Source organism: Stylophora pistillata, chromosome 6 (genome assembly GCF_964205215.1).
Source record: "Stylophora pistillata chromosome 6, jaStyPist1.2, whole genome shotgun sequence".
NCBI classification, from domain to species: Eukaryota; Metazoa; Cnidaria; class Anthozoa; order Scleractinia; family Pocilloporidae; genus Stylophora; species Stylophora pistillata.
The window spans coordinates 22702871-22713163 of record NC_142524.1 but is presented as its reverse complement, the minus strand read 5'-3'; the positions used below and the strand labels follow the sequence as shown (position 1 = coordinate 22713163).

The following is a 10293-nucleotide window of genomic DNA, read 5'->3' as shown; positions in this document are numbered from 1 at the left end:
GAATATGTCACACTTTGAATAATTTAATTCTTGAATAATTTTCCTACTTTTTCTAGAAGACCCGAGTCCTCGCACATTTAGAGAAATTATTTTAAGCTTACTCATCGAGTTTGGTTAATAAATAGATAAGCAAATTAATAGGTAAATTAATGTCTGTACCGCCTTCTCCTGACTCTTTCCCACCCGTCGTCGCTATCAGTATCTGAATAATCGCGGCGAGAAGATCTGTCTCGGTCATCGCGCTTGCGATAGCGGTCACGGTCGCCTCTTCTCTCTTCCCGCTCATCTCTTCGATCATTCTTTCGGTCACCTCGCCGTTCGTTCCCTCGCTCATCTCGCCGTTCATCCCCTCGCTCGTCTCGCCGTTCATCTCTTCGCTCATCCCGCCGTTCATCCCTTCGCTCGTCTTTTCTTTCTGAGTCCTTTTGTCGCTCGTCGCGTCCCTCAGGGGGCTGTTTCCTTTCTTCCTTCGTTTGCTTCTTTCGCTCTTCGTCCTGTTTACGTTTGTCTTCCTTTTCGCGTTTTTCCTTCATGCGTTTCAGTCGTTCATCCCGCTCCATTTTCTTCTGTTCCTCCGTTTTCTCTACCTTCGCACCGGCATCAATATTTGCGCTGAAGAGAACGAAAGGGCAGCTGTCAATGAGATGTTCGTCTGACAAACAAACTGAACATTTAGCCCCTTCCTCGCAATCTTCGGAACGGTGGCCAGGGCGCTCACAGTTAAAGCAACGAACTGTTGAGCATTCCTTGGCCAAATGGCTCTCATCACCGCAGTTTCTACACGATTTAGGCTGGTTCGGGTACCAGATACGTATCGTCTCACCGGCCACGCGGATAGTATTTGGGATCTTGTGGGCGATATTCATTCTGGCCGTTCGCACTCCGTTTTCGATATGTTGCGCGATTAGATCACGGCGGAAGCTGAGGACACGGCCATAGTGGCTAAGGCGGCCAATTAAGGCCGTATCCGGCAGCTCCGCTGGCGCCTCATATATTTTCACAATTGCAAGACGGTTCTCGCAGTCGCCAAGAAAGATTTTCAGCCCCTCGATCTCAACGTATGGGGTTTCAAGAGCAGCCTCCTTCGCCGCTCGCGATACAAAAGAGACTACCCAGGACTTGTTCGAACTTTTCTTCTGGATTGTGGCGATTGAATCAATGTCAATGCCAGCGGAATCAAAGCTCTCCAAAATAGTCTGGGAGGTAACCAAGGTATCCACGGAAAAATACACTGACCGGTCTTTGATGATCTTGGTTTGCCCTGAGCCCATAAATGGTACGCCTCTAAAACGCACACCACTGTTTTCAAGGAGTTTTAAGGCCTCCGGGACATCAAGCTCGGACGCTGTTGCCCAGGTTCCGTCGGTGGTACTGGTGAACTGCTCATTAAATTGGCTCTCCTGGCTATCCATTATCAAAACTGAAAGAACAAAGAGAATCCTGATTTTCATAGGCTAAAAGGCCGAGAAGCTTTTAACTGTTTCGGCCTTCTGGGCCTCATCAGTGCAGTGCTAATGCTAGGATGGAGGTGAACCAATATGGTCACCCCAAACGATCCAACCTTTGTGGTATCGTCTAAGCCATGTATATATATATATATATATATATATATATATATATATATATATATATATATATACATATATATATATATATATATATGTATATATATATATATATATATATATATGTATATATATATATATATATATATATATATCTATATATATATATATATATAAGCGAAATAGGCAACGTAGCAAATGGACTACTCAAGTGACGCACATATGGATTTTAACTGTGATATTTATGTGTATGGAGTTTAACTGATGAGTGGATCAACTTTTGTTGGTCTACGAAACAGGCTGTATTAAAATCCATATGTGCGTCACTTGAGTAGTCCATTTGCTACTATTTAGTAGTCCATTTGAGTAGTCCATTTGCGCTGGGTCTGCCTGTTTAATAAAGCGACAACCATTTGAATTGTTTTCACTGGCGACTCCTACCGATCTCCGCATAAACAAAATTATTGAAACTAACAGCTTCTTTTCACATGTAGTTTCCACATAACTTAAATAGAAGTTGCTGACGAATATTAGAGTATTAAGGTCCCTCTTCATTGTTGTTCATACACAGTTACATTGTAAGAAATCTTGTTTTTTATTGCAAGGTTAGCCCCTAGAATTAAATACCATGGTAAAATTTCTTGTTTGCGTGAATTACTGCAAACCTGTTTGACTATTATGAGAACGTTTTTTTAATCAATGACAGAGTCTTAGAAAAATTAATTTGCATTGCATCAATTGAGGGTGATCCCCCAAAAGAAACGAAAAATCCCTTTTACGCTTATATTGTGCAGGAATGAAATCATTTTGAACATCTTTAGCCTTTTAATTGAGTAAGCAAGAATTTCACTTAAACGGGAAATGTAATTTCTGACGTTTGAGTGACGTAGGAAAAAATCAGGCAGAAATTAATATTCCGACCGGCAGGTTGAAGAGGTTCGCGTGGCATCATGAAATTTTTGGATTATTAAAGCGTTTCGCTCGAAAACTTAGTTGTTTTTTTTAGGCCGGTCAGTCTTCTATTTGAAAAAAATATTTTTTGGTTTTTGCATCTGTAGTAATTTTCGTTTTTCAACTCCCTCTAAAACATCACTACATTCATTGATTTTTCTCTGTTATTAGTGGTGTAGGCAGGTCAGTTTGCCCTTTGCTCGGGGTATTGTGCCACTGCATTAAATGAGGAATACAATTTCTATTTTCTGGCCACTTTCAAAGAGTTGCTTTTAGTAGTTTTTCGTATCTGTTGTAGCACGGGTTCTTTTGGTAGAACCCTTACTTTCAGTGTGCACATATTACAAACATATTAGGATGCGTATACTACAAGACTGGCTGACTCATCCTAAATAAGCTTTGCACATTGAATAACTTGCCTGGGTGTAGTCAGAATAACCCTCTTTTGGCGATGTTTTTGTATAAGAATGAAGCCATTTCTTAGATAGACTAATTCTTAATTTTTATTTTAATTTATTTTATCAATAATTATCACCTATGACCAGAGGACAGACCCCAATTGTCTGGGTCAAAACTAGCAGACTTTAGGCGTTGAAATAGAATTAAGACATAAACTTCTTAATTTGGTGAGGAAGTGACAATGTAGGTATATAGGTTTTTGCTCTCATAATTTCGGAAGCGAAAAGCAAACGAATCTCTTGCATGTACGAAACTGCTCAGTAATTTTACGATGGAACTTTAGTTCAAAGTAAATTGGATATAAATAGTAAACCAAATTATATTTTTTTTTAGTTATATTGATCTTTCCAGTTACTAAAAGTAGTGTTGCCAGTATTAATAATCGTATTTCAGTTTACGTCTCGAGTACAGTGAGATCGGTAACATTTGGATACTCAAGTCAGTTGGACTCGAAGTCAGCGACTACCTCTACAATTGCTTCACTCAAATGTTGTGCGTTATATTCTGTGCAGACAGTTAAGTATCATTGTGTTCTTAATTGCTATTGTTGTCATTGAAGAATGTGTTGGTGTTCTCTTCACTGAACCAAGATATATCCCATGGCTTTGATATGGATCCTGTCTCCATCGTTTCCACATGTGTTGTTTTTATCTCTACCTCCTCCTGTTCCAAACCCGATTCTAGAGTCAACATCGTCGCAATTTTTTTGGTTGTTGGCGAAAATACCGATTCTTGCTTTACAAGCTTTATTCTTCCAGTATGGTTTCTCCGGTACAAGATTAAACCCTTCTTTGTTACAGTGAGGTTGCAAGTAACCCTGTGAACCAATCAACGACTTCCACGTGTCAGGACCCAATGAGGTGTTGCGGTATTGCCCGTCAGCGATCAGTGTGTAGAGGGAATCAGCTATCTTGTCGATGACAATGAACCTGAAGTCTTGGTTAATCTTCATACCGAGACAGATCTTGGTGAATGATGTGTTCCAGTAGGTCGGTAGCTTGGTTTCTAAGGAGTCAAACCCAGTCACTCCTCCAGGGAGATTATATTCTTCCTTGTTGCTCCAATAATTGGAATCGTAATGAAAAGTCAACTGATCGGGAATAGAAAAAATGTATATACAGTATATCGTCGAGTTAATAAGACAAAAAAAAACAAGTAAATCTTTCAATACCAAAGAGCAGCCAGCACGAAAGAAAATGTGAGCAGATGCTATCTCAATCAAAAACATCAACAATTATGGCTGAGATTGGGTGAGGTTAGAAGGGAAGTCAAATTATGAACTTCAAAATTTATCCTAAGGTAATCAAGATGTACACACCATAATATATATCTCAGATCTAAGTGTTAGAAATGAATTCTGTCCATTAGTATTTAGAGAAATCGGTCGAATATTCATTTAAATAGATACCTTGCTGCCATCAATCTTCATAACAAGGGTCCAAGCTCCATCTCCACATCCAAAGTCCCCCACGTGACAGAAAACGGAAGTTGTGATCGAGCCAATTTGAAGAGTAACCACGCCACTTTCGTTTATTCTATTTTAAAGAAAATAATAATAAAAAACAATAGTTAAAAATAATTAAAATAAAAAAAATGTGGAATCGGTTGTTTGGAGTATTACCTTTAAAATGAGTTTCACTCGTCTAGACTAAGTACAAACAGACACACAAAAGCAGAATTAACAAGTGTAAATTAGATTCACATAACTTGTTATTTTAAATAGTACAACTTTTGTTGTGAGATCAAGTAGACAAAATTTATTTCGAACTTACAGCTTTTTATTATGAGCTTCTTTGCAGATCGAATTCTCTGAGAACAAGAACAAAATAGACAATCAAAACAACAACAAACAAATATCAGAGCAACAGTCAAACTGAGACGACAGTTTTGAGATTATCAGTTATGAGCTAATTTTCTAAAAACTTCCTTTGCAAGTCCGTCCATCTCCTGAGTATCCAGTTCTACATGTACAGTTGTACGATCCCTCGGTGTTGTTACATACAGCATCAGTACCACACTCGTCCTTTTCTGTAACACATTCGTCAATATCTGAAAATATGCCGTATCGCTTTTGATTATCTTTGAAGTTATCAAAGAGGTGCCATACTTTGCAAATTAAATCTAATCGCATTGGTTATTGTGTCTGAAAATTGAAAGCAGAATTCCTTTGAAACTTTGAACCATACACATATAAGAACTGCCCTTGTAGACCTGCTTCCACTTTTGTTTGGTCCCACTTTTATTTGCTCAGAAACGCTTTCACTGAATTTAATAATTAGGTTATGATAAGGCTAAATCTACTCAAACAGGTAATAACAAGAGACAATTAAGCACAAGGTATGGTCTCCATGATATTTTAAAAGTAACTTGAACGTACCTGAACACGAGCGTCCGTCTCCTGTGTATCCCTTTTTACAGGAACAATTATAAGAACCATTTGTGTTTTGACAGTTTGCATTTACGTCACAAGTATGGCCACCCTTGCTGCATTCATCAATATCTGAACGTAAAAAAGAAAGAAAAAAAATATTCACTAAATGTGCGGAATCAATCTTCCCCATGATGTATACACAAATAATCAGGATGTATAATCGAAGTTTTGACGATAAGAAAAATATGAAATCATAAAAAAAGAAAACAAAAAGCAATAAACATGCATGCACGAAAGCATCACATTTGACATTCCTATCCTCGCAGTATGGAAAACGTTTGTCACCGAGGATCTTATTTGGAGGTCGAGCCTGCCACGAGTGTCCTTTTTCTCAGTGGTACACTAATCAAAAGTTCGTAGTTTCGACTCCCATTGAGAGCTTCTGGAGGTCTTCTTCTTTGAGTATGCCTGTGTCATCTATTGAATAGCTGCACCTTTCTACAATAATCTTGATAATAAAAGCAAATACACAAAAAATTTAAGAGATTAAAATGTTTGACAACTTCATGAGGAGTTAAGAACTCTAACCTACCCTTTTCACAATGTTCTCCAGAGAAACCGTGTTCACAGAGACATTCAAACAATTTGTAATTTCGCTTCGTATGAAGACAAGTTCCTCTGTTTTGACATCGTTTAGAGGAACAAGGCAACTTCTGACGGTAAAAAATAAAACATAAAAAGTTATGAAAAAAAAATTGAATAAAACAATACTTTAATGAAAACAAGAAAATAAAGCAATGCAAAAAAAGAGTGAACGAGACTGATTTTGGAAGTAGTTTCTTACTGCAAAGTAATAATGATCTGAACTTTTGTTTTGGTAAAGCTTCTTTGTGTTGTTCTCTTTATGGGAAGACAGCAACTGACACCGCAATTGTTCTTCGGTGGCCAGGTTCACTGACATGCAGAGAGGATGGTTGAGGCATTCAAAAATGCATTCAAAGTCATCGTATACAATGATGATATCAATTGGAGGCACATCAAGATAGTGAAACTTGTCCAATGAAAGTAGACCGTCTCTGGAATTCACCGATGGTGCTAAATATGTATTATTATTATTTTTCATATCAGCTGATCCTGTCGGGTCAAAAGCAAATTTTTTTATTAAGTTAATCCAGCACTGTTAAATGTACTGATTTAAATCCAAAAATAAAACGGGTTTATATCGAAAACGCTGGCTGAATTTGAAAATTATGAATAAACAAGAAAACCAATGTGCCCCAAAACAGTGGCTTCCATGTTCAATCGTCTGAAAAGGAATATTCAGCCTTCTTTGAGGTAATTAACTTTTAGATTAACATGGTTAAAGGAGTGAGTTTTAAAGCTAGAGACAAGAAAGACAAGAAAGCATGCCTTTCTGTTTCACTAGATGTTCCTTTTGTCTTAACTCATCAGCGCCCTCAATTCAAGTTCGTGTCGAGCATGAGGAGGCCATTGAGGAAGGCTTGACATGAATTTGAATATCTGTTAACTTGTTTGGTTGTATTTTTCTACCAAGATGAAACTTTCTTGCTCTGCTGCGAGGGCGCAGTTTAGTTAAATAAAGGGTTACTGCATTCTTGATAATCTTAATACCATTTTTTGCTTTTACAATTATTAGATCAAGATGATTTATATCTTCCCTACCAAGACTTGCTCATCGATAAAAAAATAAATAAATAAATAAATAAAAATAAACACACAACAAAAGTCAACAGAAAAACGAATAAAAGAATAAGACTGCTGAAAGGAAGGATAGCTAATTGTGTCTATCATCTACATCAAATACTTTAAAGCTACTTTACACGTAATTTAAGTACTTAAATTCTAGAGGACACAGAATTAGCATCCTGAGAAAAGAGCATAGAGATAATGATCCAGCGACCTTTAACTCTCAAGCGGAATTCAAGGCGGAATTCAGAGGATTTTAAATTACATTTAATTTTATGCCCATATAGTGAATGCGAGGTTAAGTATCCTCATATCTTACGAGTACGAAACAGTCAGCGTCACCCCTGATATCATGAAGCGAGGACATCACTGACCTTGTGAACAGACAGTCCTAATTATCACTGAACAGAGCCCCACTAATAAACAGTTCAAATGGAAAGACATTGCTTGAAGCGGCCGCTCTCTCTCTCTGTGCTTTAATAATAAAGGCAATAGCAATCTGATCTGGTTTTTCCAGCGACTCCTTCCGATCGTCGCACCAGCCAAAAGTGTAAATCAATGACTGAATGAAGCAGCTGAAGGATATTAGAGCCCCCAGGACTCTCTATGTTATCCACACACATTTAATAAACCTCTTTTTCAGAAGGTAAACATTAGGTATTTTTTCTTTCTGGTGATGTAACCTACTGTGTGTTTGAAGCGCAACTAATTAAACACATTGTTCTTGCAAGGTTAGCCCCCGGAGTGAATCACTAAGGTACACTTGTTTAATTTGTGCGCTTTACTGAAAACCTCTTTGACTCTTTTAAAAGTTCCCAAGTTGATGTCTTTTTAATTGGCTCACACAGTCTTGGAAGAAAAGAAAAATCAAATTGCATAGAATAGAGGTCATATTCAAAGGACGCAAAAATAAATTCGTGCGGGAATGAAAACCCCTTTTTTATTCATTTCATTTTTTGCCTGAGTTTTTCAATTAGCTAGATGCATATTTTGATGATTACAAAAATGAAAACTCAGCTAAAAGATAGCAAAACCCTCTATCATACCCGCAAGGGGTTATAACCGGAAAACAATGTAACCTTCTTGCGAAAGACCCCTGTCCTTGTTAACACTGCTAATCGAAATATTGTAAGGGCCACCCACTTTGTTGAACAGGATTTAAGAATTTAGAAGCATTTGGATCTATTATTTTGAATATTGCACACTGTTATGGAAATGTTTGCCTCCCACGCTCTCTTCAAAACTAAAGCTATTGCGTAGTCAGTTCATAAGTCAGTTGGTAAAAAAAAGCTTGCATAATAAGTGAGTACGTTGGTTAGAGCCACTGACCATAAATATTGATTTTTACTTATTCGTAGCTTATTTATATTAATAAAAAACATTAATTTCTTTGAAAGTGAAATTAATCATGAATTTGATAAAGTTCATACTTGCTTGGGTATCTGCAAACAGGCTTTCATAAAATGATGAAAAGTCCACTCTTGATATTTGCAACCCGGTTCAAAAACGAATTCTCAAAAAGGTTTCATGTTTGAATATAAACAATTAATCATTATTCTAAGAAGCTTCCATTAGATCTCTTGGAGTTTACACAGATCACAATATTAGTTGAAAGAGTCACAACCACCATCTTGCAAAAAATAATTAAATAAATAAATAAAAACATTTAAAGAAATATAAATCATCTCTCTAAGCCTCGATATTTTTTAATGGATCCTGTACTATGCCTTCTTATAACATAGTTAGCAGAGCCGCGCAGTTAAATTTATTAAAGGCTGATAGTTTCGAAAGAAACTGTTTAGGGCTGCGTCGGTGGGAGTAACGAAATAATTTGGATATATCAACAAAGTTGAAATGGTAAATTGGCCACCGTAATGATTACAAAAGCTGACGTTTCGAGCGTTAGCCCTTCGTCATTCGCTCCGACGAAGGGCTAACGCTCGAAACGTCGGCTTTTGTAATCATTACGGTGGCCAATTTACCATTTCAACTTTGTTGATATATCTAAATTTATTAAACGTAAGCGTGCTCAAAATCCCGATAGTGCACGCTGATAGCGTGAGCAAATCGCTTCGCCAGAAAATTTTCTTTTCGCGCGAGCGGCCATTGTTAGCGCGGAGAAAAATAATATATTTCGCGACAATAATGGATACAAACAGAGACTCGGCCCACCAGGTTCAAAACAAAGACAACTTTCCGACCTTTTTTCTTGTGTTATAATTGTGAGGCAGAAAAAGAAAAAAACAAAGGAAAAGGAGACTCGGCATCAGCGCCGTCACGATTCGCTTCACTGTCCGAGGGTGAAATGCAACAAACTTTGACAAAAAGACACTCTGGTAAAACCAAATAAATGACAACAAATTAAATTATTTTGTATTTAAACAGCAGTAAAATAAAACTCGAGCTTTCAACAGAAAATTTGAAATAAAACCAATTCCTATTTTGCTCAATATTTCGCTTACCGCGAACAATCACTTCTGATATTGTTGTCCGTTTTTCGCGTCGGATTTTATGCATAATTCCACCGGCTTATAAAACATTTGTTATAAAACAATTGTTTCATGTTTTTAGTTGTGCACTATCGAGTTATGGAGCACGTGGGAAATTTGGAGAGCACTCAAGAAGCTAGAGTTGCCCTCGGCTATTGCCACGGGCAACTCTTACGCTTCTTTCGACGTCGACCACTCCAAACTTCCCACGTGAGTCCATAACTCGATACAGCACGCTAAAGCATGAACCTATTGATAAGTAGAGCCATTCTTAAATTGCGTAATTGGGGTAATGCCTGTCTCAGTCAATGTTTTTACTTAATTCACAAAATAAAGCTATAAGAATAATCACTTTCTCCAGATGAAGCAAGAGGAATAACTGCAAAAGAAAACTAAGGATTCCAATAGGCAACCGAAAGCCAGAAAAAAAAAATAGTGTAAAATGAAGTCTGTAATTACTGAGTATTTCTCAATAAGAATGGACTGCGACTTTTTCTTTCGAAGTTCGAGAGGGAGGGGTATAAACATTGCAAGATGAAAGGTAATTATAGCTTGACAACGTGCAAGTCTTTTAGAGTTCAATAAAACTGCTTTTCTGCTTTTCTGCTTTTCTGTTTTTCTGTTTTGTGTACGTTGCGTGTACAAGAGTGGTACCGGACCCTGACCGTCATTGAATAACCTTAGCATTAGCTAACCCCATATGGTTAATAAGGATAGCCTGTACTCTCCGCACAGTTTATAATTTCTACTG

The 10293-nt window shown here is 37.4% G+C and overlaps 2 protein-coding genes across 2 annotated transcripts; both read right to left on the bottom strand.

The window, feature by feature from the left end:
- Positions 1–2182: 2182 nt before the first annotated feature.
- LOC111334106 (putative skeletal organic matrix protein 5) lies at positions 2183–4504 on the bottom strand. The gene is made up of 2 exons (XM_022939794.2): positions 4384–4504; positions 2183–4065 (listed from the first exon to the last, which is right to left on the bottom strand). The coding sequence occupies exons 1-2, from the start codon at positions 4402–4404 to the stop codon at positions 3553–3555; spliced, it is 534 nt and encodes a 177-aa protein (XP_022795529.2). The 5' UTR covers positions 4405–4504; the 3' UTR covers positions 2183–3552.
- Positions 4505–4747: 243 nt separating this feature from the next.
- Positions 4748–7613, bottom strand: LOC111334109 (uncharacterized). The gene is made up of 5 exons (XM_022939798.2): positions 7428–7613; positions 6191–6480; positions 5939–6059; positions 5353–5475; positions 4748–5024 (listed from the first exon to the last, which is right to left on the bottom strand). The coding sequence occupies exons 1-5, from the start codon at positions 7495–7497 to the stop codon at positions 4891–4893; spliced, it is 738 nt and encodes a 245-aa protein (XP_022795533.1). The 5' UTR covers positions 7498–7613; the 3' UTR covers positions 4748–4890.
- Between the last annotated feature and the right edge of the window lie 2680 nt (positions 7614–10293).

Excerpts from the sequence above, each read along its gene's own strand:
- LOC111334109 (XM_022939798.2), bottom strand. The coding sequence starts at position 7,497 with ATGTCTTTCCATTTGAACTGTTTATTAGTGGGGCTCTGTTCAGTGATA. Across the intron at positions 6,481-7,427 it reads TAGGACTGTCTGTTCACAAG|GATCAGCTGATATGAAAAAT; the intron begins GTCAGTGATGTC and ends TTGACCCGACAG. Across the intron at positions 5,476-5,938 it reads TGGAGAACATTGTGAAAAGG|ATATTGATGAATGCAGCAAG; the intron begins GTAGGTTAGAGT and ends TTTTACGTTCAG.
- LOC111334106 (XM_022939794.2), bottom strand. The coding sequence starts at position 4,404 with ATGAAGATTGATGGCAGCAAG. Across the intron at positions 4,066-4,383 it reads TGAAGATTGATGGCAGCAAG|TTGACTTTTCATTACGATTC; the intron begins GTATCTATTTAA and ends ATTCCCGATCAG.